This window comes from Aythya fuligula, chromosome 9 (genome assembly GCF_009819795.1).
Source record: "Aythya fuligula isolate bAytFul2 chromosome 9, bAytFul2.pri, whole genome shotgun sequence".
NCBI classification, from domain to species: domain Eukaryota; kingdom Metazoa; phylum Chordata; class Aves; order Anseriformes; family Anatidae; genus Aythya; species Aythya fuligula.
The window spans coordinates 7,805,935-7,833,885 of NC_045567.1; the positions used below are offsets into that span (position 1 = coordinate 7,805,935).

The 27,951-nt window shown below is 36.7% G+C and overlaps 1 protein-coding gene across 4 annotated transcripts in view; it reads left to right on the plus strand.

Moving 5' to 3' along the window:
* PIK3CB (phosphatidylinositol-4,5-bisphosphate 3-kinase catalytic subunit beta) overlaps window positions 1–27,951 on the plus strand; it is a 101,690-nt gene that overhangs the window by 47,274 nt on the left and 26,465 nt on the right. For all 4 annotated transcript variants that reach the window (XM_032193127.1, XM_032193125.1, XM_032193126.1 and 1 more), the window contains 8 exons: window positions 10,222–10,407; window positions 15,315–15,540; window positions 17,141–17,364; window positions 20,629–20,811; window positions 21,055–21,225; window positions 22,112–22,189; window positions 26,826–27,077; window positions 27,552–27,648. In XM_032193127.1, the coding sequence (XP_032049018.1) occupies window positions 10,255–10,407; window positions 15,315–15,540; window positions 17,141–17,364; window positions 20,629–20,811; window positions 21,055–21,225; window positions 22,112–22,189; window positions 26,826–27,077; window positions 27,552–27,648 (1,384 nt within the window). In that variant the 5' untranslated portion in view covers window positions 10,222–10,254. The remainder of the gene's footprint in view (window positions 1–10,221; window positions 10,408–15,314; window positions 15,541–17,140; window positions 17,365–20,628; window positions 20,812–21,054; window positions 21,226–22,111; window positions 22,190–26,825; window positions 27,078–27,551; window positions 27,649–27,951) is intronic.

Consider the following 27,951-nt stretch of genomic DNA (forward strand, 5'->3'; position numbering starts at 1 on the left):
ACAGAACACCGGATTATCCAACTCCCTGACTTGGTCAAGGGTATCACGTTACCTGCTATTTATATGATGCTGCTTTCCTAATCAGCTGCGTTCTTCCACTTCGTTATATTCTCTCCATTCTTGACCATTCAGAACTGGATTCCATTGCACTGAAAGAGGATGGATGTTTTCTTGTAGTGGTCCCAGCTTCAGTGTGATCCAGTGATCAAATGCACCTGCAGACAATTTCAGCCAGTAGCATTTAAAGGTGAAATAAGTTCTTCTCTCTGCAACTCACTTTAATTGTACAATACAAAAAGATGGTCAGCAGCTCATTTTATTTATATATATTTATACACACATACACACCTAAAATTTTATAGATATGTATCTAAAACATCTGTATACCAATTTCAAAATAAAACAAGGGATAGCCATGAATTAGCTGAGAGAAACAACTTTGTTACTTTTGTACTCATGAATATTGTACTCCCTGTGAATTGTCTGAAGTCGATATCAAAAGCCTGGGACTAAAGTTTTGTTCAGTTGTCTGGTTCATTATGAATAACCTTTAGAGGGAGCAGGAACAAAGCTTATTTACCTGAGCATAAAGGAGCAATTTCCTCTTACCAGAACTGGCAGGAACAATGAAGATAAGTCTCCAGGTCTGGAATACCATTTTAATAATGCCATTCTCTACCTGTACACTTGTTCTGCAGGAAAAAGTTTCTGATGATGATAATCTCATTTACATGTTATTTTAAAAATTATGCTGTCGTTGAATTGTAGAGTAATTTCCATAAGAAGGGACAACCAGGGGTCATCTAGAATAACCACCTGCTTAGGTTGCTTAAAATTAAATTATATTTTAATTTGGAATCAGTTAATGTTTGCATTTTTGTCTTGTCTCTAAATCCTGCTGAAGTCAATTGCAAATTCAAGCACTCAGCATTTTTTTTTAAAGTGGGCCCACTTTCATTTAGAGGCATTAGTATCATAATAAAAACTCTGTGGTGGTTTTAAAACTCTTGCTCGAATTTTTAAAATCTAATGTATGCTGCTGTGGGTACAGCAAAGGAATTCTGATACAGAAATAAAGTTACACAAGATGAACGGATAAAATGATTCATGGCTATGGAAAAAAGACCCAGTAATTTTATTTTTTTATTGGTGGAAAATTATCTATATTTCATGAGGAGAACGAGAGAATTCAGACTTGAATAGTTAAAAGACTTCTCTTGCTACCAGTCTGAGCACTGTGAGGGAAAGACATTTAAATAAGGCATTTTATGTTTTTTATATGTAGATATTTTTAGAAAACGAAATGATATTTTTATTCTGATTTCTGAAGAAATCCTGGCTAAATTGGCACTTAATTTTCCACTCCATAGGGCCAGCTTTGAAATAAACTGCTGGGAAATATTTATAGTAATGCATGCTCTTTAAAAGTAACTTCTCAGGCTACACTGTAGATATCTTAAATTCTTAAAATCTTTGCTATTATAGATAAATAACCATGACGTTCCTGGAGTGGAAAAATCTTAGCTTTGCTAATTTAGGCAATTGTATTTACAATCAAGTTGTTTGTATTTTATTTTTAAATTTGTAAGCGGTTTGGACTGTCCAGTTGCAGCAGGCCAGAATGGTATGACATTATATATGGAATACACTTCAATTTTTTATTGTGTGACTTTCTACTTTCCCCAGAGCAGCTGTGGCTGCCCCAGCCCTGGCAGTGGCCAAGGCCAGGCTGGATGGGGCTGGGGGCAGCCTGGGCTGGGGGCAGGGGGCTGCAGCCAGGGGCTCTTTGAGGTCCCTTCCAACCCAGGCCATTCTGCGATCACCTGTGGTGATTCTGTCCGTGCATCAGATCCCATCTTTAAAAGAGGGCTCCGGGTAATCTGGTGTGAACTGTGAGTTCCAGTGAACAGAAAGTAGTCATTAGCTCATGCATTGCTCAGCACAGGTGCTTTCCCCTGTCCCTTAAACCTCTAAATAAACAGGCTGCAGTTTTGTTTCATCTCTGGCTATTGCTGAAGGCAGCAGCGTTGTTCTCATGCTGCCCTTGCTTCAGCTGCAGTGCCTGAATGCCACAGGCCGAGTCAGGTTGTTCCCTGATTCGAGGGCAAACAAGCGGTGTTTGTCCCCAGAGCCGTGGTGGTGTGCGGCCGGGGAGGTGGGCAAGGGGCTGGGAGGGTCTGACCGTGCACCGCTCTCCCAGCGAGCTACACATCGGGTGGGATTGCATGTGGGAAAGAAAGGGGCTTGGCAGAGCAAAGAGGTGTCTGAGGCGATCCTGTTCCAGGCAGTGCAAATACAGTGGAAATTGGCAAAGTGGGAGTCCCGTGCAGCTGCCTGGCATGGTGCTGGCCTGTTAGCTGCAGGGCAGGCGGCTGGGGCACACCAGCTCCACGGGGGCAGCGGCTGTGAGCTTGGTACCATTGCAGCAGGAGGGGATGTCGCTCTCCAGAGCCACCAACAGGCACGCTGACCTCTTCTGTGTATTTGACTTCACCTGAGGCTCCAGAAGAAACCTGAATTCTTTCAAATATAAAGGAGAAGTTTCGCCCTTGATTTTTTTTTTTTTTTTTAATTCTTCATAAGTTTCATAGGACATAAGCCTTCTTGCATGTTCTTACTCTTTTTACATCCTTGCTGGTAGATTCTTTTCCCTTATTTGTTCTCAAATGTTTCCTCCGTAGCGTGTTTATCTTTTTATAGTACTAGATGTTTGCGTAGTTAGAAAAATGATTACAAAGATTATATTGTGTAAGCGCTTAGTGTTTCTTCTGCTTAGACTACGTGATATGCTGCTGCTGTTTCCTAGAAAATTACTGTGGTCAGATTGTCATCTAGTCTGTTTGGGACAGTAAGGTATTGTTTCAACACTGTTCTTGTGTGTCTGGATGGGGTGGCCCTTTTTCAACTGCTTTCACTACTGCAAGCCTTTTTTTCTAGCCCCTTGACTGCCACGTGATAGAGGAAGCAGCAGATAAAAGGCAGTATTGATCACAATGATGGTCATCTTGGAATGTGGTGCACAGCAGCTGTAATAACTTTATATAAAGCAAAAAGCTGGATGAGCAGAGTGCTCTTAGATTTTCCATGATCAAAATAAGCTAGTTTCTGTTTTCCCCCTCATCCATGTAAATATTAATATTCATAGTGAAAAGAAAAAAACAAGGCTGTGTTCAGGAGTTCGTTTTTTTTTTTTTTTTTTTTTTTGTAGCTTAGCAAATGTAAATGACTTTTAACCTGAGAAGCTGTGTGTATTTGTGCTCTTAAAATGTGCCTGTGTTTGAAATAGTAGATGAAGCAGTAAGTAAATGAAAGCTTCTCCATGCGGAAACCGCCCTCCTCACACACGAGAGATTCCTCTCCCCCAAACCCTCCCTTGGCTTGGTGCTAGGAGGCAGCCCTGGGGTTGGCTCTATGAGATGTAACTGAAGGGGTAGGAATTTTCCTCCAACGTTGTGTCATGTGGGTTTTTATATTTACCAGCTTCCTCACAGCTTCTTTCATTTGTCTTTTACTAGTTTCTTTTTGTTTATGCTTCAGGACAATTGTTCAAATATTGCGTTAGATTTTCCTTTGGTGTTCTTTTAATATGAAGTAACAGAAAAGTACACCTCAAAAGATGGGTCTTGGGATTAGTAGTGAGGTCACGGGGATAAAGGAGTGTTTCTAACTTAATGGCATAGTGTGACATTTCAGAACTTGCGCTTTTTTTGGTACGTCACTTTTAGAAGAACTTACCTGACGCGGATTAATGTTGGTTGTTGCTTATGATCCATGTGAATTTGTGGGTACTTCTGAATGTCTAGGTCTCTAGCTGATGTGACAAAGTATTTTAAAGAGAAGTAAGACTAGTTTTATTATCTAATGGATGAAACAAAACCAATAATTTCCTCTTGTTTCCTATCTTATCAATTCTTTTTCTTTTCCATATCTATAAGTCAACATAGCTTTTCTTTCTTCAGAAGACAACTAACTGATGCTGATGTTGACCCAGTTGTGCTGAATGAACGCCAAGAACTTCTGAAATTATTTAGAACGTAAAACATTGTTTTCTCTGAGATACGATTGAGGAATGAGGAGGTATGGAGAAATTCAGAGGTGACAATAGAAAGAGAAGAAAATATAAAAGCATGTAAAACCATCCACTTGTTTTAATTTTAGCCTATCTTTCAGAACTGGAAGTGATTCTAAATTTCTTCTGCTAAATGAGTAGCTATAATTTTCCTGGGTAATGATAAGGGTCTGTTCTCTGCTATCTTTGTTGTTCTGCATGGATTGCTATTAAAGTAGTAGGTTGAATTTCAGCTTCAGTATTCATTCAGGTCATGCCCGCACTTGTCCAGCAGTCTTGAACATACCCAAGGATGGAGATTCCACAACCTCTCTGGGTAGCCTGCTTTAGTATTTGATGACACTCATCAAAAAAAAAAAAATAAATAAATAAATCTGCAGTGGCTTTCTAGACATTCCCTGGGCACATTTTACAAGTTCATTGCATTGTTACTCCGTTTCTAACCTTCTGCAGTGCCTCCTGACAGATCTTCTGAGTGTGCTAGGACTCTTGTTCAGCTCTTTGGTTCAGGATAGCCTTGTGAAATCTTCACTCCCTTGCTAAACGCACTCTGCCCCTCATATCTTCTTGGATGGCACTTGGCTTCATGTCAGCTATTTGCACCTCCTGGTTCTAATTCCTTTGCACGAGCAAGGTAACTACATGACACAGGTACAACTCAGCTTCCCATCACTTACTGCAGTGGTGTGAAACCTTTGCAGCTGGGTGGTTTGGGGCTCTCTGAAGTACTCGCTAGGGAATTGAGTTTGCTGCAAGCTGATCTCGCCTACCTTCTCAAATCCTACTGATCCTCTAGTCTAAACTATAAGTCTTGTAATGCGTGAGGAAGTTCTAAACGTGTGGGTTTTGTTACCTGATACTGTGAAACATCCCAGTGGTTCTGCTGGTGCCTGACACTTGCTGACAGCGTTGTCTGTATTTTGTTTAAAAAGACCCCTTTTTGTACCTGCACTGTATAGCCCAGGCATGCACAGTTCTAGTTCCATGTTTTGCTTAGGGGAAAAAAACACGTGGCTAGCAATTTACAGAAAGATACGTAGCTTGGTTTTGACTGTCATCTTTCCCGAAGCCCTCTTAGGAATCAGTGAAGAAGCAGCCTGCTTGTGGTAACCATTTTTTTTTTTTTTTTTTTTCCTTTCAAAGTTGTTAGATGATGAGAGGTGCTTTTTTTGGAGAGTAGGGTGGGTGGACCTGCAGGGTCTACAAGGTGTCTTGGCTTCTGGAATAAGACTTAACTCTAAAGCCATTTCTTCTGTCTGCCTAGACATGGTAAGTCCTTTGAAAACAAAGAAACAACAGCAAAGAACACAAGTGCCTGGGAACACATAGCCCTTCTGGTTAGCTGCTCAGAGCTTGTGGTCTGTTGTCTGTCTTCACCTCCTTGAACTGTCTGATTATCTTGTGATCAAGGTCATAGTGCAGAGAAAGGCCAAAAAATTAAGTTCTGTAACTTTCACACTGATTTCACAGAAGAAATTCTCACGCTCTGCAGGAATTTGTGATTAAGGTATTTAGAATTCTGTTACTGAGCATTCATTTAGTGTGGGCATTTAGTACTTTCATTGTTTTTTTATTTGGGAATTATTCTCGCTGCTGAAAGCAACTGAAGTGTTATTTGGTGCATGGCTTAATTTGGGCTGCCCCAGAAGGGTGGTCCCGGTGAAGTGTTCCCTCCAGCATGGGCAGCAGGGGGGGCGCAGCTGTTCCCCTTCAGCCTGGCATTGTATTGACCAGGCCATGCTGTGTGTGTATGAACCATCTCATGGCACAGTGTGGAGGCTTATCCTACAAACTTTCAGCATCTAGGTTAGTTCTGCTTCAGTCTTAATGCTTGACACACGTACCAGATACACATATTTACAGATGGAAAAATTGCAGGCAGTTGTCTTGGTTTGATAACCCTGGTTGTAGGGCCTCTTGCTTGCGGACATTAAATACATAAATACAAAGATGAGGCTTAAATTTTGTTCCTATTATTGTTCTGGAGATGACCGACTAAACGGTGTTCCGTTTCTTTCCATTAGCCTTAGCAGCTCTTTCTTCTGATATAGTAAAATACAGACTGAGCAGTTTTGAGCTTTATCTTCACATAAAAATATATTTAAATCTGAATTGTGTAACTCAAAGTTCAGAGCAAATCTACAGTTTGCATGCTGTCTGTGCTACTGACCTGTGACATAAGAAAAACATTTAGTACTGAGCTCTGCCCCTGTTGAATTAAAGCAATCATTGATTAGGTATTTGTTGCCAAGATTAAGCACCGTTTTAATTACTTCCTTCTTTTGTATAAGAAGTTGTTTTTACAGCGACTGCAGACAAAAATAGCTATGAGGTTAAGAGCCTGAAATAGCTTCTTAGTACTATTTTGATTGTTGATTATTTTTCCCCTTAGCTGGAAGTTGTTTAAGATGTCCTGTGTGCTGTTGCTCCCAACGCAGATGGCTTTCTGCCTTTGTTTCTGTTCCTGGAGGGGATGTTGTTGGCTCGGCAGCAGTGCCTCGGTGCGTTTTGCAGCTTGGTCCGTGACTCACGCTCACAGCCACCTCGGGCTGGCAGGCAGCGCTCCTCTCCGCATCGGTACTTGCTCTCTCCTCACCCCGTGATGTCAGCTCCCGGTGGACACTGGGTGCTGACTGTGAAAGGCACTAACCTGTTTCGTTGAGGAAGGAAATGTTAAGTAAGTGCCTGAAGGCAAGAATAGCTTCCCAGCGTGCTCAGATTGGTGTAACGATGGCTCTTCCCTTTTTAGCTGAATATGTAAATAGACATCAGAAGCTTCTTAAATTCTGTGTTGAAAGTCGGTAATAGTAAGCAGATCTCTGAGAAGAACTTTCTGTCTCTGCTTCGTGCTGCCTAGGTTAGAGGTACATTGTGGTGTTTTGAAGTCCTGCTGCTTTGGATTTTCAACCTGCATTGGTGCACCTACCTTGCTGCCATCACAGATGGCTTAGGAAAACCTCCAGAAGAGGATTGTGATATGTAATATCTGACACTGAGTTAAAATAGAAATTACAAGCGAAATAACTACATAGAACAGATTAACGTTGTTTCTCCTTGCTGCTGCTCCTGCTAACCTGGTGCTCTACAGCAAGTTACATGTCCTGTAAGTCAGCTTTGCCGTGATGGCTGCGGAAAGCAGCTGCCAGCAGGCTGTGATTACACCGGTATGAGCACAAGTATGAAAAAGCTTTAGGTTTAGATCATTCCAGTGAATTTTCCGTGACTGCTATTGTCAATTGCAACAAAACTGAAGCAAAGATGTGGATAGAAGTTGAATAATAATACCCCGTTTAAGGAGTAGCTTACTGAAGATAAACTAACTGGTAATGAGGAACTACACGTTTCCTGAGACTTTGGGTTCTATGTTTGTTTTTTTATAGTGTTATGTGTTGCATGACAGGGTTAAGTTTTATTTCTTTCCTTTAGCTAACTTAAAGAGATCACTCACTGAGATAAGTCCGTGGATGAGTGAAGGGATGGATTTGTAAAGATCTAGTAATTAAGATAAGGTATTTTCATGCCTGACTTGTTTTTGTCACCAGGTCTACCTGCTCCCCCTCACCACCAATCCTTTTTGTTTTGATTCCATGTAAATTAATTTTTTTTTTTTTTTTTGAAATAAGAACCTAATGATAATAAACTATGGTTTGATGATGATGATAATAAAAGCTCCAAAATTGTTGCATCTGTTGAGTAAAAATGTTTACTTGCGTATTTCTGTTTTCTGAAAGTTAAAAGTTTTTTTCCTGTTTGTTTTTACTAAAAAATGTACTGTAATTTTATCTAGTACAAGCAAAGTATTGAGCTCCGTATCTTTAGCGTAGTAACAAGATATGTTGGTAGCATTCATGTTTGTGAACGTCTCCACGGCTTCAGGAGGACTGAACAGAAAGGCTTTCAAATGGGTCTTGCTGCTCGGTGTGTTTACTTGGCAGGTTGCGGTGAGCCTTGCGTGCAGTGCCTCGTATCTACGCCAGCTTTTAGCAGGCAAGCTGCGAGCACAGCCGCGGCACCAAGGAGCTGCTTTCAGCAGTTAGCTGGGCACCATGCGGGGTTTAGACTTGCTATGCCGTTGGTGACTGATGAGCTTTAGGCGGTTTCAGTTCCCTCTAACCAGCACAGTCTCTTTCTGTCCTGGAGGTTTTCATCTCCTAACATTTCCCAAATGTCACAATGACCCGTTTTACAACTTTCCAGAATCTGAAGGGATAGAAGCCAGTTCTAAGAATGATGCAAAGATACGGACTGGGAATATTTTGGAGTGGTGGTTTCAAATGGTACTGGTTGTTTAAAAGTGATGATCAATAAAAAATACCCCTGAGCAGCCCTTGGTAACGTGTACAAAATATTAACAGCTTATTTGTCAGTAACAAGCTATGCAGTGTAGTAGGTTTTGTGCTGCTGCTGGATAGCGTTACCTGCTGTAGGCACGTTCAGCCTTGGCTCTGCTTGATTTATTTCATTGCAAGCTGTCTGCATCAGACCAAAGAGTGCAAAGAGACTTCCTGAAGTAGCACTTCCACATCCCTGTTGTCAGTGAGGACCACAATGCATGCGACAGTGGATTGTTTGGTTTAAAGGCCTAGCAATTTTAAAGAGCTTTACATTGAGTTGAGTTTCTGTAAAAATAAGAATATCCAACAAACCAAGCTTTACGAAGCATTAACTTCTGTGCCTCATAACGTCTGGATTTATTTACTGGTGCTGTGACTTTTCTGAAATGAAGCTGTTTATCAAAGAAAAAGGATGAGAAGCTGGAGAGGGAGGGGAGCGAAGCACCTCTGTTATGACACAGTCCGCCTCGTGCAGTTTGGTGGCCGCTTCCACGATAGTGTGCTATTAAGGTTTCTTGGTTGCTTGCTTTGGGAAGAAAAAGACTAACAAGCTGCTTCGGGATTGGAAAACTGTATTCATGAAGGTGTTGCATAGATGTTGGGAAGTTTGATGCACAGCACAATAATTATCTATAGTTCTACGGCGTGACCAAGTGAAGCAGTTAGGTACTGATGAAGGTATACATACACATTTAGCACCTGGAGAACGATTCCTTTTTAAAGAAGGATTTTGCATAGTGACTTAAAAGTAAAAATGAAGTGTTAAGCAGACTTCTTTACCATGTAATCACTGGTAGAGACCGGATTTCATGTGGTCATTGTGCTCATTTTATTTTTTCTGTTTTCACGATGATGCTCTGTGATGCTGTAAAGAGCAGCCCAGTGTATTGCTTGCATCTTACTTTTCCTGCTGGTGCTATAGTGAGGGAAATAGCTTCTGTTAAGTAGAAGGCCTGATTTCAGAGCAGGGAGGGGATCCAGAAGAGACGGGAAGGAGTGATGAAAGCTGGGGGAAGCTGCAGTAGTAGTGGAGTTGCACCACAATCTGGTGGTTTGTTTGTTTTGTTTTTTTTGTTTTTTTTTGTTTTTTTTTTTTCAGCGAGTGGTGGTTTCTCATCTCTTGTTGTCTAACAAGAGTTAGACAGGTGTGGAGTTAAATTCTTCTGTCCTTCTTGGAGAAACCTTTAGTACAATCTTTTACAACTTCCCACCTCTTTGTCAGCTGAAGGACATGGTCTGGATGAAGAGGAAGCTAAATACTTGTGTTTCCCTTTAAATCACTATTCACTCATCTGTAGAGAATTAATTGAAATGACAAGACTTGGAAGGTCCAAAACACTACTAGTACTATTAAAAATAATTGAAAACTGAAATTTGAAAAACTGAAATATAAAGCATAAGAAATCAAGAATTCAGGGAAGTGAACTAAAGAAGATGACACAAAGGCTTTTCCCCTACCCTGCAGTGGGTGTAGTTTACACAGTGAATTGAATTTAAAGGAGATGATAATCTAAAATTATTTTCTGACTTTGTTTTATTAGCCTCTAATCGGTTATTTTTTTTTCTCTTATAGCTTAGTGTAAGTTATGTAAACACCACAACAAGAGTGCTTTATCAGGCAAGTGCTCTTAGTATACTAAATGGAATTAATGAGTACAACTGTGAATATGTGTTTGCAATACTGGCATTTGAGGCCCTAGACTTGCAAGCTGAGCTGCACAAGCAGACTTATGTAAACTTTCCAAAAGCTTTAAAATGTGTGTCTTATTATAGAAGGTTAAATATACTGAATTTAATTTTTTATTTTTTTTTCCTAAGGCCATGTGGTTATGATATTGTTGAGATTCCATAATGCCTCCTGCCGTGACAGACAGCCTGGACATCTGGGCAGTGGATTCACAGATTGGTGCTGATGGCTCAATATCTGTGGACTTCCTATTGCCCACTGGAATCTACATCAACCTGGATGTCCCTCGAGATGCCACCATATCTCATATTAAACAGGTAATACCAAATGGCCAATTAACTTATAATTTGGAATGTGTTCTGTTTCTGATTTTTATGTGCCTTTTGGCAAATCAAGTAGTGAATCTGGGTAGGCATAAAAAATAAATTAAAGGTGCATTCGTAGCAGAATGATTGATACAGATGCATGTCTCTGAGGGTTTTGAATGTTTTGGGACAGATGTCAAGGCTCAGAAAAATAACTTCTTGCTGATGGTACACTTCAGCAGAGATTACCATGATTGTTCTATGTTAATACTGAATTGCTACATCTAAACTTTTAACATACCATTAATTCATTGTACATTTATTTAACATTTCTCTGATAAGTGTGGAAACAGGAGACGTTGTGTCTGATTTGATTTTTAATATAGAAGTCATATATTGTGCTCCTGTTTTGTTTGATTGACATCAAAGGTGGATGCCTTAAACACTACATATGCCACTTCTTAAGTTTGTGTACAAGTGCCTAGTTGGGGCATCACTTAAAAAAAGAATGAAATCTTTGATTTATTTGCTGTGTGAAAGGTCTCTTTCTAAAATGAGCGTGAAAAATCCTTGTCTGTTTATTCAAAGGAAACAATTTTCTTTACTAAAGAAGGGCACTGACCTTTTTATTTTTTTAAATGTTTTTAATTCTTTAGGGACAGGGTACTGTGGATTTTGTATTTTGAAAGACAGTGTTACAAACAGTTCACCCAGACAATATCTCGTGTAATTGTAAAAGGATGGAATTAATAAAATCTGGTTGCTAAAATTCCAAGAATTTTTTTTTTCCTGTTCAAATTTGAGCAGTGGATTTGATCTGTTCTTGTTTTTGGTGTGTTTCAAATGTCTAGCAGGGGATAGCGCAGTACCAATAACATCTTCTGCACTCTATAAGCCCATGTTTGTAACACTGGGTAAGAGTACTTCAGTGTTAGTTTTCATACTTCTGTGCTGTTATAACATACATCTGAAGCTATGGAAATTTGGTGCATTGTTTTGACTGTGAAAGTGTTCAAAATAAAGTTGATGAGGATAAACAGGGAGCTTACAAAACTGAGGGACAAATTTACGTGCATTCTTATCTGAGCCCGTCACATATTAGCGCTTCATGATCTCTCTTTATTGATCCCTTATTTTATTAGGAGAAATACTTCTATCATTTTATCACAGTTACGTTTCCTGGAATTACGTCTGTGGTCAAAAATGCATGGCAATAGAATGCCTAGGCTAGGTGTGCTCTCAGGGTACAGAGGGAATTCATGGCAGTGCTGCGCAGGGAAGCAGATCTCTAGAGGATGAGTGTGGTACCTTTAGCCTTCAGCCCATCTTTCCTTTCTGGACTATGTGAAAGACAGAAGTTGGGCAGTAAAAATTACTTGAAAGGATAAAGAAAAGACTTCTAACCTAAATCTTGAAAGTGTACATATCATTGTAGCTTCTTAGATCCAGAAGTCATTAATCTAAAATAGTTTCTCACAACTCTAACATCCTTTTACCAGGCAAATGTTCATAATATGAAGCTAGCATTAAAATAGCTCACCTAACTATGGGTTCTTAGACCTCCCTGTTGTCTTCCTTTTTCAGGCTGATTCCATTTAACTTCTTACAGAATATTCATAATCTCATGCTTGCATTTGTCTTTTTTTTTTTTTTTTTTTCCCTGTGAAATATATTGTTAATGGAAAAATAGTGTGAATTTGTTTTACTGACTTGCAGGTTCTTTGCTCTTCCTTTCCTCTCAGCTTTAATTTAGACACATCACTCTTAATTCTTCCTTTAGTACAAATTTCACTTGCAGGATTTTAGGCATAGCATTCCACGGAATTCCTTAATTAAAAATTTATTTTTCTTAAGTGGTATAGTAAATATCTGGTTGCCTTGCATGTAAGAGGTTACTTTTAACCATTTCCTTTGATATGGATTGGAGATTGCTGTTAGGTAATACCATCTAGTAATAAAGTCACAGACTGTTGAAAAAGAGCTTGTTATTAAAGCTTGACATGTGCGAGAATACTTGCTTTAAAGCCTTTTAGTAACAGGGTTGTTTTTTTCCTTCAAGTTTAATAAACACGAAGAACTTCTGAACTTAGGCAGGTTAGTAACAGGTGTGTATTATGCACAGAAAATAAAGTTTTGTTTGTTCTGTACCAACTTAGTTTTTTCATTAAAATAATAATAAAAAAAATATTGAAAGTAAATTCTTGCAGTTTTCCTCATGAAGAGTTATATTAAGAGTTGAATCACTTTGCTGCTTTGCTGTTTCCAAGTGAAAACTGCCTCTAGGCTCAGTAAGCATAAATAGAAGGACGGAAATTCAAGTTTCAACATCAAGATTCAGCATGACTAGCTGTGAGAATCAAGCAGGATGCTTTCTAGGGGAAAACATTAGACTTCAGCATCAAAAATAAATGTTAATGGAACATCACTAAACACCACAGAGTGACAGTGAAAATGACACAGAAGTGGCTGTCTCTCTGTTTGTCATGTCAGCAGCACAGAAAACTAGTTCTTTTTCCAGCTTTGTTGTCTTTCCTGCAGTAAATAGTAGTCCTACTACTTAAAGTACTCACAGCTCAACTAGGGGTTGGGTTAAATTAAATTTTCTTTAAAATTGAAGCTTGTAGCTGAAATGGCAAGTAAACTGCTTGGAGAATTTCCTCTAAATTTGTCTTCACAAAAAGCTCCTCTTGTTTTGGATTGTCTTAAAAGCTGACTCTAAAAAATGAGGGAGTACTTCCAAATGAAGCGAAGGAAGTGTGGTATGTAAGGAAATAACCACAGGTTTAAAGAATAATCGACTGACCTTTCACTGGATAGTGGCCAAGTGAGGGTAACTTTGGAGAAAGGTGGTAGGTGACTTACAATAACAAGTAACCTGCTTCTTGAGCATAATGAACTTCTAAAAGAAAATTGAAAAAGATGATTTCTCATTCCAATCCAGTGCCTGGTTAGCAAACATGTTGTCTGTTAATTCCTATTCAGTCTGATGGTGATCACTTCTTGACAGAAATCATTTTCTTTATATTAGTAGTAGCTTCAAGTAATTGATTGTACTCCTGGCTTGAAACTTTCTAGATGCTAAAATATCTTTTTTTAAGCAGCAGACCACTTGGTTTTGTAGAAGAAATGAGAATGTCACTAGGAATTGAAGTGATCTATGTTTTGTGCTATACTCAAATACTTGAAATAATTCCAACTAGAAAAATGACATTGTTGTAGTAAAAGGTTAACCTGGGCAACAACGGCTTAGTTGGTCAAACAATCTGTGAGTAAAATTGTGAAAAAGCTGATGGTAATTGCAACTGATAAAAAAAAATAAATTAATTAAAAAAACACGTATGTAAGTGCCAACAATAAGGGACCTGTCTGGTTTTCTTGTTGTTTGCAACACATCGAACCTTAACATGCTTATAAACAGGTACTGTTGATACTTAGCTGTTTTGCAAAGAAAAGGAGGACTTTGGTAGAAATCACTGAATTTAAAACAAAAATGAAAACATAGCATAATGTCTTAACAGCTTTGTTCCCAGCACATTACTGTGCCAAGCCCTAATTTGGGGACATTTGGTTTTATAAACAGAGGATTTGAGAGCAATTATAGGGGATTTGTCTTCTATGAGGAACTGTTAAGATTAAAATAAGTGGGGGAAAAATGAAAAATAGCCATTATTTGAGGGCTGAGGAATTAAAAAAAAATATATATCAGTTTCTACAGACACTGTAATTCTACCAGGAACTGTAGTGTGGGTGATGGAGAGTGGCTGCTTTCAGTGGGAGTCTGTTTTGGGAACTTCATCTTTATAAATATTATGATGCTTAAGGGTTATAATAAGTACTAGTATCTGGAAATTGTAGGCAACTCAAACAAAAATGAAACCACAGATCCTTAACTAATGTAACTAGCTACTGGAGGATAACACAGAGGAAATCATAGATTTGGTGTCTTTTGATATCTTTGAAATAGGAATTTTTGTTCTAGGCCAAACAAAGCTTTTGCACAGATAGGCACAGTGTACTGGGATACATTTTTGGAAGGCAGACTTGATTGTATGAATCTCTAAAACATATGCAGGTGTTTTCAGATTGGCAGAAGGAGTTCAGTTCAACTTTTTTTTTTTAAAGTTTATCAAGAAAGATTTTGTTCGTTATTGATCCTGCAATTCCTGTTTCAAAATCAGTTTTAGAAACAAATCCTTAAAATCTAAACCTTTAAAAGTAGGACAGAAACATTCTCACAGACAAAATTTAATAGTATTTAGGTAAAAGAGAGTTCTGTTTTATTTCCTAATTTAATTTCTGCGAAGAATTTATGATGATTTATATTGGTGTTACTGAAGGTAGAATCTGCTACGTAAGCACTCAGTTCAGTACATTTACTCTGAACTTCTACAGACAACAGGGAATTTCTTATTTAGAAATCAATTCTATAGTGGGAACACAATGACCGTACATTATGATAATCACAAAGCTGGGTGCAGCTGGGTGTGTGTGTAAAAATCAGGTATAGATGTGTCTTGAGGAGGGGAGGATCTTTGATAGGAGGTGATGGGAATGGGTGGAGGAGAATGACAGTTTGCTGGTTGGCACCAAAACCATCTGCCTCCAAAATCAATAATGCTCTATTATCCTAGTGAGTGACAGCCACGGTCCTGCAACGTTTTTGGAAATGGGACTTTATAGTGTCAGTCCCAGGATGAGCATCAGAATGAGGGTTAGCGTTGCCCTTCTCATCACCTCACATTACTTGTCCCTGTGTACTTTTAACCTCTGGGATGTTTATGCATACTAGTTACTGCATAAAAATAACCACAAGATAGAAACTAAAACCAAGACAAAGCAAATGTATAATGATATGTAGGGATAAAAATGAACCAAGTTAACAAACATTACTTCTTTTTTTTTTCTTTTTTTCCTTCCAGCTGTTATGGAAGCAGGCACATAGCTATCCACTCTTCCATCTCCTTATGGAGATTGACTCTTACATGTTCTCATGTGTGAATCAAACTGCAGTACATGAAGAATTAGAGGATGAAACACGAAGACTTTGTGATGTTAGACCCTTTCTTCCTGTCCTTAAACTAGTAACAAGGAATTGTGATCCAGGAGAAAAGTTGGATTCCAAAATAGGTGTCCTCATAGGCAAAGGTAATTACATTTGCTTTTCATTTTCAAATTTTTTTTTTTTTTTTTTGTAAAAGGGTCTTGTTTGCTAACAATGGAAAAAAATAAAATATTTTCCTTCTCTTTTTGTCCCTGACAAAATTTCCCTTTCTCAAACAAGTATTGATAAAGTTTAAAATAAACTAAACGCTACAGATGAGATGTCTGAAAGTTGGTGAAAGCTACTCTGTATTGCAGTTCAGCACTGTATGGTATTACTACATAAAAGGAGCAAATTTTATCTTATATGGTGGGAGAAAAATTTATAATATTAAGTGATGGAAAGCATAATCCCTGAGAAGTTTTATCATCTAACAAACGGATACACAGAAGGAACTAGAAATTACTATGGGTTTGGTATACATGTTTTCTGAGTCGGTTAACAATGTAATTCTTGGTTTTGCTCTCAATTGTAGTGCTGATTTTCAGCAAACAATGAAAAGCTATTTTTAAAGGTTTTACAGTAACTTGTTCTTGAGGTTATTTCAGAATTTTCAGCTTTTAAATTAGTCTGGTTATACAGTAAAGATTGACAGGGTCATGTGAGGTCGTACCTCTTGTTTTAAGACAATGAACCATTGTTAACTCTTTTATAAAGACTGCAGGTTTTGTTTAGATTTCAGCAGTACGCTGTCTGCCTATTTGTTAAAACCAACAATGGAAACAGTTAGACAGTTTAACCATTCAAGCATATTCTGACAGATGACATGAGATTGATATTTGTTGGTTGCATATTTTGCTTACTGTAGCTGCACAGGATCCTTCTTTCAGCAACCCCTATTCTGCACCTCAGTAGTGAAAAAGTCTTCCAGTCGAAGCTTATAAACTTAGTGTTTCATTCTCAAAAGGTGTTTAGTGCTTTTTGCAATTTGCACAATGTCCTTCGAAGTTTGGGAGAAATGAAAGAAACACTCTTGCAGGTCCTAAACTTCCTGAAGTACTGAAAAACCACAGCTGTGGGGGCTCTCCACTGCGTATTCTTCCTTTATATATTTTGGAAAACAAACTTTATTGGACTTGGGTTGGTTGAATTTTCAGTCCTGTCACTTTTACTTGAGTAGAAGGTTTATTTTAATCACTTGGAAAAATCAAGAATAAATTTATCTATTTGCAGGCCGACTCTTCTTTTTTTGCCTTTTAAACAAAATCTAAAACACGCTATCATCTTTCAGAGGGCAGAGGGGGAAGATGATAGTTCAGAAACACTTCCTCCCATGTGCACTTGTTATGAGGCATTTACTGCGCTTTCTTTGCGTTGTCTCTTGTCAGGAGAGACGTTAAACTTCCCAATCTATTTCAAAACCAGGGTGAAGTTGGATTTTCCATTTAATGTTAAGCAAGGCATTGGTTCTTGCTGTTTAAGCAATCATGCCAGGCTGCATGGGAATTGTGGAAATAACTTTGCAAGTCCACTGATGTACAGGAGAATGTACAACCCAACTCACTTTTGAGCACTCATTTTAGATGAAATATCTGAAGAAAACACTTATACAACCTTACTTTAAGATAATAAAGGTTTGGAGAGGGGAGGTGAATAGATAATCTGTACAGGTAGGTACAAATCACTTGGACTGTACTCTTCTAGGTCTTCATGAGTTTGATGCCTTACAAGATCCTGAAGTGAATGACTTCCGAGCTAAAATGCGGAGAATCAGTGAGGAAAAAATTCAGTCACTCGTGGGTCTTTCCTGGATGGACTGGTTAAAGCACACATACCCACCAGAACAGGAACCTGTTATCCCAGAGAACTTCCAAGATAAGCTGTATAGTGGAAATCTTGTAGTGGCCGTTCATTTTGATAACTGCCAGGTAGGAATGGTTATTCATCATGTTTAACGTGCTGTTCTTAATTCTGATCTGAGATAGAATGTGATTGATCATGCAAGAGAAATAGAATATCAGTGGCATGGTTTTTTAATTCAGAAAGCAAATTATTTTACCAGGTTGACTGACTTTTAAAAGAAAGGGAGGAAGCCAATGGCCAGTCATGAACTGAACTTCTGAAGTCAAATTGTAGTTCTGCTTTTTTGCTTTTAAAGTGATAATATACAGCTCTTACATTGTGTGTTATTTCATGTTCATTTAAAACATAGAACATACTTCCAAGTTGTCACATTTTTTTTTGGCCAACTATTATTGTGTGACTTCACTGGGGATCAGTTGTTTGTCTAGGAGATGCTGATGAATTGGGAGACACAGTATTTAAAACGTTTCTTTATGTGCATGGTTCATTTTTTAACATCTTTAGGGTTAATCTGCTAATTACGTTGAGAAGTAAGTGCAAAAAAAGATTAATTATTATTCCCAAAATGAAAAAATACTGAAACCAAGAGTTACGTTTTTGTTTCTTGTAGTCCAGCTAACAGACCCCATAGCTCAATTTTGAAAGAAAAAACAAATTAGTTTCCTCATAAAACTACTGTACTTAATTGTTTTGATGATGAAGTTCTTCTGACTCTACCTGAGTCTACCAATTCTCATTCACGTTTTTACACTTCTTTTTAATAACAGTGAAGTGTGCGATATATCAGACTATTTTTATTGTCCATTTTGACCTAGTTGGTAGGTACTGACGTTCTAATGATTAAGCTGATTTTATTTGCAAAGCTTTATTATTTCTGATACTGTCTTTATTAATGCTAAAAAATAAATAAATAAATAAATAAATAAATAAATCCAAAATAATAAATGATAGCTGACTCCAGAAACACTAAGCACGGAGATGAAGACTACACTTGGTAACCAGTAAGGCTAGCTGATGTTGGGTGCGTAGGTGTTTTTACAAAAACAAACAAAAACCACAAACAACATAACAAAACCCCTACTACATCTTAGTGGAGGACTTGCAGTTTTGCAGGAAGAACAAGTATATGTATTTGTCAGCTTTTAATGAAAATATTGTGTATATATGCACATGATAATGGTACAAAAGGAGTGCAAAAGTTCATGCTGGTACAAAATGCATTTGCCTGCCACTGTAATAGCCTAGGCTGCTGACATTTCAAATGTTTCAGATGCTTCTGCTGCCAGTTCTGACCTTCAAAGCTATTAGCAGTTCAAATCAGAGCTGTTTTTTAGAGCAGTAAACTCTGTTCCAAACTACTTGCACTGACTACTAAAAATCATCTCAGGAGAATTAAATGGGAAAGTATCGATACTGTTGTGTCCTTTCAGTAGGAACACTGCAGGAAAGAGAGAACAATATAAAACCAATCTAATCAGCTCTGGAGCAAGAGAAAGAAGCTGATCCCCATTTCTGTGATACACATGTAAAGACCTACAAGTTGGAAGAAAAGCAGCTGTCACAGGGCACCAATTTCCTGGGAAGAAAAGGTTTCATTCCTTGTCTACTCACTGTCAATTATGACAGGAGAAGAAAGCCTTCACTGTTTGGCAGAATTTGGAACAGGGGAAGCTGTTGTGAGCCGTGCAGAAACTGAGAAAATAAAAAACGAATTTTGTCTGACTTTACACAGTTAGATTTTTCCATTAGGGCTGCTTGGCTTCTTACAGCTAACCTTCTATATAAAGAAAACACAAGTAATAAGAATGAGAGTCAGGTGACACTTTATTTGTAAATAACTGCTCTTAGCACATTTACGTGTTCATGAATGTGTGCACAAAAAGAATAAAAAGCAAGCACCAGAACTTGATGAAATCAATATTTGCAAACATAATATGGTAGATGAATGGAGAAGACAGATTTCACAGAGGACCTTCATTTATGTTTCTTTAAATGCATGTAAACCTGTCTTTTCCCCTAGTGTTTAAAAAGCAGTAACTTCTTACCTTTACCTTTTTAAAATCAGAAATTGAAAACTAATGATACTATAGTAATACATAAATAGCCTTTAAAAGCTTGATTAGAATTTTGCTTTGGAAATGCAGAGTTTTTCCACATCATATTCAGAATGCTATAGGTATTTGCTGCTATGCCTGTTTTCTGTACTGCCCTCAGATTAGACGGTGTTTCTGTACATAAATCACATTAACAGTTTATTCTGCTTTATTACTTGAAACTTTATTTTTCTTCTGAGTACAGTGATATATAGAGGATAACTAGGTAGTGGCCAAAAAAGAGAAAAAATGACACATCTAATACTGATAAATACCATTAAATTTATACGTTACTTTTTTCTCTCATTCATATTCTAAAATGTAAGGTTCTAGATCAACATCCTAATTTAGAAGCCTTTAAATCACTGTTGAATCAGTTATCTTTTTCAATAATTGAGACCAATCCTGTGAATGTGAACTTGTTTTCCAAGAATTTTAAGCATATACATGAGCCGCATGCACATTTGACTTTGAATTGTTCCATGATGCATCAAGTACAACCGACAGTAACTTAGTAGAAATTATAAGATGGGTAGCAATCTAAAATTTATTTTTATGAATTTGAAACAACTCTTTGCAGCTTAATTTAAAGCATGCAAAATCACAAATTGAAAGCCAAAGTGGGCTAAATACAGTAAGTTTAATATTAAGATCAAATTCTTATCAGTAGATGTTACTCAAATGTGCTATTGATTCTGCTTCAGTAAAATCTAAAAATAACACAAAAATCTGAAGTAGTTTGTTCAGATTTGTTTTATTTGAATTTGGATAAAGTCCTGCATTCTTAAAAATACCTACGAGAATAAAATAGTTTGGGAATTGGCTGTCTTGGGAGCTTTTATAGCTCCAGTTGCGCTGAAGATGTCGAGGCTAAAAACAGCCTATTTTAACACTTTACAGTATAGAAAAGTTCAAGTAGATCATTTTTAACTGAGCAATAACACAGAATGCTCAAGTTGGAACAGAGATACATAATGAGAATATTTAACTTTAAGATAGCTTAAAGTTGCACAAATCTGTATCAGTTATATATTTCTTGGAGGCTTGTTTTTAAAGATTTATCCAAATATATCAAACTGTTTTAAAAATTATCTGAATTACTCTATTTCTAATATATTCAGATATTTTTGAAAACTTAAGATTTTATTCATTATGTATGCTACAGTTTAAGCCTTGTACATGTATGTCTGATGGTGATGAGTTTGATATTCAGCATCCCTGTTTGTGTTTTGTTAGGATGTATTTAGTTTTCAGGTGTCTCCTAACATGAATCCCATCAAGTTGAATGAGCTGGCAATCCGAAAACGTTTGACTATCCATGGAAAAGAAGATGAAGACATTGATCCTGCTGATTATGTGCTGCAAGTTAGTGGGATGCTAGAGTACGTTTTCGGTGATCACCCATTAATTCAGTTTCAGGTACATAAAGCTCTTTCTAACTTAATATAATGATTAGTTTCTGGAGCCTTGGCCAAAATTTCACCATACATCATATGCCATCAGATGGAGAAGCTGTGCTTCCTCCTCATGTCTGCTGCACTTTCCAATTGTAAAATACTTACGCACTATTTCCTTAGTATCTTTGTAATATAATACAGCTTCTTTGATTTAAAAGTTGTTGTAGGAATATTCTGTTAATAACTGTTTTCCATGGTCTTTTAGTATATACGCAACTGTGTGATGAACAGGACTCTTCCTCAGCTGACTCTAGTTGAATGTTGTACCATAAAGAAAATGTGTGAGCAGGAGATGATTGCCATAGAAGCTGCCATAAACCGAAAATCATCCAACCTTCCTCTTCCTCTGCCACCAAAAAAAACAAGAGCAACAACTGTAAGTTGATGTGGAGAGTATGCAGTATCCAAAAGGAAAAGAGAATTGTGGAATATAAATCACAATGCCTGGGATTTCTGCTGTTACTTCTGTTTCCCAGTATATGTCTCCTTGGTCTACTCAGAGCCCCCAGTTGCTTGTCAGAAATAGCAGGCCTTGTGCCTTTTGGGATAATTATTGCATACTCTTGCCTCCTTCTTGCCCTCTTCCACAAAAAGACCCACTGTCCCCTTTTCATTGCTGTTGTTTCTACTTTTAACCACAAGCCAGAAGAGCAGGTAATAATCTGGTACCAGCAACTGGAGAATTTCAGAGATCAGTACTCTGCAGCTTCAACACAATGCGTAGGCTCCAGTAGCTTAGGCAGTGGTGGTCTCTGTTCTTTTGTATTAGCCCATGTGTCTTGCATGCTGTTGCCACTTCAATGACGGCAACTTTTGTCATCATATAAATCTAACTTTTCTTTTAATGTGGTGCTTCCCTTATTGTTAAACATACCATGGCTTTATGGCCCAGTTATAAGTTCTGTACTTCAGTTCTAAAGAAAGTGGCTCTGCTCTTAAATATTTAGGATATACTGAGAGTGAATAACACATTTGAAGGGTTATTATGGATTATCAGCTAATAATATGTAATGAATGTTCTTTTTTCCTCCAGTATCTTCAGCTTAGTGTTTTTTCTCCTTTTCTTTCTTTTTAGAGCATCTGGTATGCTTGTGTAGTTATGATAACAAATTAATTTTTTAGGATTTCAAATTCATATTGAAAAAAAATCTGTATTTTTTAGTTTGTATGTATGGCTTTGCTGAAAATGTTTAGTTCATAAAATAGGTCCAAATATGTTACACTGATCATGAGAAAACTTGCATCTTTGTTTCCCTTCTCAGAGTGTGTGGGATGTTTGCAGCCCTTTCAAGATTACTCTGTTAAAGGGTAATAAACTAAATACAGAAGAAAATGCCAAAGTAAGTAATTACTTCTAGTTTCAAAAGACGTTCTGTTCATAATTTTAATGCTTTTCTATGTTTAGTGAACTCAGAATGAAACCGGTTTAAGTTCAGTGAAAGTGTATTTTCACTTGGTTATATTGGTGCTATTGCTTTAAGATCTTGATTTATTGCTAAAAGTATTGCTTTATTGTCTGAAGTTGGATATGCACATTTGAACATTATTAATAGTTACAGACAGTATGAAATATGTGTTCATGGGGTACTTGATTATTTTTTTTAAGATGATATCTGTAAGTACTGATACTGGTATGAAATAAGCTTATTCAGACTAAACTGCCATAAACATCTGACAAGCAAAAGTAGATTAAATGCTAAACATTTTCCATGGGAACTTAAAGTAATTTCATACTCCAGAATAAATTCTCTGAGTCTAAGCACTGATAGCATGCTTCTGTATGGTCTGTCTTTTATTGTCTAAACATGCTGAGTATACACACACACACACACACAAAAGAAAGCTGTAGTAGCACTTCCTGTAAAATGTACATGACTAGGCTACTGACTGTTTTACAGACCACAGGTTGTTAACATGTGGCAGCTTTTTGCACAATTACTTTAAGACCTCAAAAGACACTTGCCTCTGAAATAGAACAGCATTAATTTCCTTTATTTGGTTTGACAAACAATTATATGAGTAAGTTCAAGAGAAATTCAATTATCCATTGATGTTTGCTGTTCAGATGCTTTGTTCAAGATACCCAGTGCATTTTTCTTCAAAACTACTGTCACAACCTCCATTTTACTACATAGCTAAATGGACCTTACTTAAATGGACCAGTTTTACTCTATTAGACAGCATGGCTGTGGAAATGGATGTCTGCAAAATCAGAAGTTTTCTTTTTCTATATCTAAACCATATTTTAGCTATGTATTAGTATTCTCTTCTTAGCTTTACACTCTGTAGACTCTTAGAGCTTTAAAATAAAAGGGAAAGAGGAGAAGAAGGTGGATTCCACAAGTGATGTAGCTATCATATATATTTACATTTATATATTTTAAATATAGATATGTATATACCACACACGCTTATAAAATACGAGGTTTGATTAGTTTCAATATGCATTTAGAGGAAAAAGAAAATACGTTGAGGAGAAACAATGAAAATTAATAGTTCCTTAGTGTCGATTATTGTGGACGCTATCTAAGGAGTATTTAGCATTTTGAATGCATTGTAGTCTTGAAAACCTAAGTGCTGTGGTTACCAAATGTCATGCATTAATCTTGCAAGCTTGTGCATATTTCTCTGCATTGTCTACCTATGCTGTCGTGGAATTGTTTCACTATTGAGAATGTATTTGTTTTCTAGTTCTGATTCCTTAGAATGTAATGTTTAATTCACTGCTATTATTCCCCTACTTTCACTGTACTTTGGACTAACTCATATTCACTTTTGCTGAAACCACTAGTTCATAAGTGCAGTGTTTCTAGTGGGGAAACAAAATTTTTGTTAGATGGGGCAGCACTCTGCCAGCGTGAGCTGTGTTGAGTATTTTCACCTAGAGCCCCAGTGACTTCATTCAGCTAACACCCAATTTTCCAAATACATGATGTTTGAAATCGCTTTTTTGTCTTGCTATTTGGCTGCACCATTCTAACACTATTTCATTAGTAAAAATGGAGTGTCAGGGTGACAAGAAAAAAAAATCCAATCCCTTATATTTAATAGGAACGGAAATCATAAAATTGTAACTGCTAAAGGGCAGGCAAAACAGCAGTGTGTTCTAGAAATACCCAGGCTGCTATGTTACTATCAAATTTTATTTGATCACTTGAATTTTTCATTTTAAAACATCTTTTTACAATTACAAAATGAAAATAACTTCCCCAGTCAGGGAAGTCTGGTGGCGTACAAAGTGATAATATCAGATGTCAAGAAGTCAAAGAACAATATCAAAAACTATGCAAATGTGAGTTTAAAACCCCGGTTTTAAATAAATCAGCTAGATTCTAGAACACTTACTGTTAACTGGTTTTAAAGCACAAGCAGATAATGCACTGAATGTAATCATAGTGCCATAAGATAGCTTTCAATCAGCAAAGGAATTTGGTTGTAAATTCAGTTGAACATATAATAAATCTCCAGATTTGTTAGTAAAGGACTGCCTGGTGACTTGTTTCAAAAACACTGTGAACCAGTTTTAATAGGTTCTCTGGCATCAGCCACAGACAGTATTTCCTTTTTGAAGAATATAAGGTTGCAATCTGTAATTAGATTTAGAAAAGAACTGTAAATGTAAACAGGAATTTTGACTGCATGAATATATACATACATACTTATGTATATGGATGCATGCCCACATATAGTCTGTATACATCTTAGATTGTCTGAAGTAAGATTTCTTCAAAGTGTGTTCTCTGTTTCATGGATGTTCATGTAGCTATTCGTAACTTACAGTGGGGAAGCATGCCAAAAATAGGTAAAAGTGGGTTTTATGAGTGTCACTGGGAATCAAGTGAATGTCTTCTAAATTGAATATTTAAGTGATTGGGAATAAATTTGGGATTATATGCATACATGTATATGCAAGTCAACTGAATCAGTTTAATAATGAACATTCCTGTAGCTCCTGTGTCATGGAGGAGTGTAACTTACTACAGTGTCCTCCAAGACCTAATACCTCTGCCTATGCTATGACAGCAACCTCCTGATGGGTGATAGTAATTTAAATTACTTTTATCCAAAAATTATACCGAATTATGAACATCTCCCACTTTCTCTGAGAGTGCTCAGAAATAACGATAGCTTAAAGTGAATGTTAGGAAGGCTGTTTAAGGAACATAAGGAACCTGAAAAACCAATTTACCTTTTACTCCTCTAGGTGTAACGTTGATAACTTCTTCTTGAAGGTGACCAAAGGACTATAGACTGTTTCTCCTTCACTGCCTATCTTTCTCCATTGATAATTTCGAAGGTCACCTAAAAGAAGTTGACATATTTCTTACCTTGTCGTTTTGGCAACAAAAAATGAAGACCTCCTTGTCATTCTTACTGAAACTATCCAAGAGTATGGAAACTTGGAAACATGCAGTTTTCTTTGTACATATGTTATTAAACAGAAATGCAGGAATTAGCTGCATCTTAGCATTGACCTAAAATGTGTTTAATTTCAGTGCCAATAACTCCATCTTTTTCTCTTTTCTCACTTCGCCTTTCCCGTTCCTTGTTTTTATAGTTCAAGCTAGCTGGTCTTGTTGGTTTCTGGGTGCTAACGACAAAATAGAATTCCTGGGAATTATGTACGTTATTATTACCATTCAGGTGATTTCTGATGTCAGTCATCAGTATCCCTCCATATGTGTCTATAAACAGTTTAAATCAAAAATAATTTTTTCCTTAAGTTGGAAAACCCCCAAACTTTTCTCTTAGAAGTACAAATTGGTTTTAGCTGGAGATTAGAATTTAGATTTGCACAAATAGTCTTACCTTTTTCATCCTGTTGTTATTGTTGTTGCTTGTTTCCTATGCTTTCTTTCAGTGTTAGGTATGTTAAAAGCATTTATATATTAATTTATTGCATTTATGTCAATGTTACTTGAACAGCATATTTTGATTTGGCTATCAAAATGCAATTTTTCTATCTATATCAACTGTCAGATGGGAAGTGACTAATCTTTTGTGTAATTCATTGTTACTTCTGCTATTGAATTATGTTTGATTTGCCACTAAATTATTCTACTCCAATTATGTGTGACTCACCTTTGTTTTTAAAAAATAGATATAAAATCTCTTCTGTAGCTGCTTGTTCCAGCTTCTCTAAAATCTGGACTTTGTTTTTTCAAGTTATCTCTGTTGTTACCGTGTTTTAAAACATCCTCAGAGCAAGAATAATTAAATGTATTTTGAGGTAGACTCCAGTATTTTTGTTTTTCTAAAATATTTTGGTGAGAATACACAGGAATGGGAAAAGGAAAGGTCCTGATGAGGATGCATAGCTAATTCAATGACGAAACAAAAAAAAGTTACTATTTCAGCACGTGAACTATTTATAATTTCTGTTCTCTAGACGAAATCAATATAGAAGCAATTTAATATTGATTTAGGCATGGAATATTTTCTGGAGGAAATAAGTCGTGAAAAGCCAGGTGTTATTTTTTATGCCTGTTGTTGAGTAAGTTGAAAAGTATCTCAGAACAAAGATTTTTTTTTTTGGGGGGGGGGTTATTTTCAGCAGAGGTAATTTCTATGGAAAGAATTTTCTATAAAAATATGGAAAATTCCTATAGAAAAAATGCCATGACAGTTCTTATTTTCCATAGTATCTTACTCCTTGTCACGTGTACAAAGAAGCATCTGTTAAATAGTGTGCTGGCTGTTTCCGTTGTCATTAATAGAGGCAATCTTCTAATTTTAGTTTGTACAAGTAATTTCTTCTTCCATGACATGGTGGCCAGGAACATGAATAGCAAAGAAAAAAGAATTTGTTCTCAGTAACTGCTTGTTTAACTTTAAAATCTCAAAATTATCATTTGTTTTCAAGTTAGAAATATTGAATAAACGTATATATGTATGCTCTGTGTCGTATTCTGTGCAGAAATCTGTAGGCTTCGTGGCAAGTTGTAATATTTTTTTTCTCTCATTTCTTTATTGCAGGTTCATGTTAGGGCTGGTATATTCCATGGTACAGAGCTCCTTTGTAAAACAGTTGTAAGCACAGAAATATCTGGGAGAAGTGACCACATTTGGAATGAAGTACTAGAGTTTGAAATAAATGTCTGTGATCTACCAAGAATGGCAAGGCTCTGTTTTGCAGTTTATGCTGTGATGGATAAGATGAAAACTAAAAAGTCAACTAAGGCAATGAATCCCTCCAAATACCAAACCATTAGGAAAGCAGGAAAAGTGGTATGTCTATTTTTTTTTTTTTTCCCTGTGTGTACCTCTGAATTATATTTCACTGAATATTGAAAAATCTTTCATTGTCTTCACTTCAGTGTTCAAGAATACAAGATGAAAAAAATATATGTATTTAAGAATCATATGTATGAAAAATCCCATGTTGCTATGAAAAAACACCTTTTCTTTCTTCTTGGACGCTGAAAAAGGCATCAACATTTTGGTTATAAGCAAGTTGGCAAATGGCTGCTTAACAAATTATATTTTGAAAAGTTAGTTTTGTTCTAACTCATAGAACTTGAGAAGTTACGATGAGGAAAAAAATGAGCATCTTGGCTCACATTCAGGGAAATGTATTTTTTTTATGTTGGCGGAGTGGCTTCCTTAAAAATTAATTCTTATTAATTAATGTTTTATTAATAGTAATTCTTATTAATATTAAAATGATTCTTGATCCCATGTAATTTTTTTTTCTTTTAACAGCACTATCCTGTAGCCTGGGTAAATACCATGGTATTTGATTATAAAGGACAACTGAAGAATGGAGAATTTGTACTGCACAGTTGGTCATCATTTCCTGGTAAAGTTTAACTTCTGTTTGAGACATTTGAGACTAAAGAAGACCAGTATCAAATAGTAGAATATTTACTACATGCATGTCCAGATCTCTTGTCATCATCTCTTTGCTACGCACATTTTTTTACGTGGATAAATATGTAAAGTCTTAATGTCTTTCATAAAAGTCCTGTTTATCAGGAAAGAGGAAAGATGAGAGCCTGCTTGAAAATAGTATTCGCAGTGTTTTATTATGGAAAGAAAATCTCATGAAAATAGAGATCCATGTTTATATCTGTTATTTGTTGTTTTTTTAAAATGCATTTTA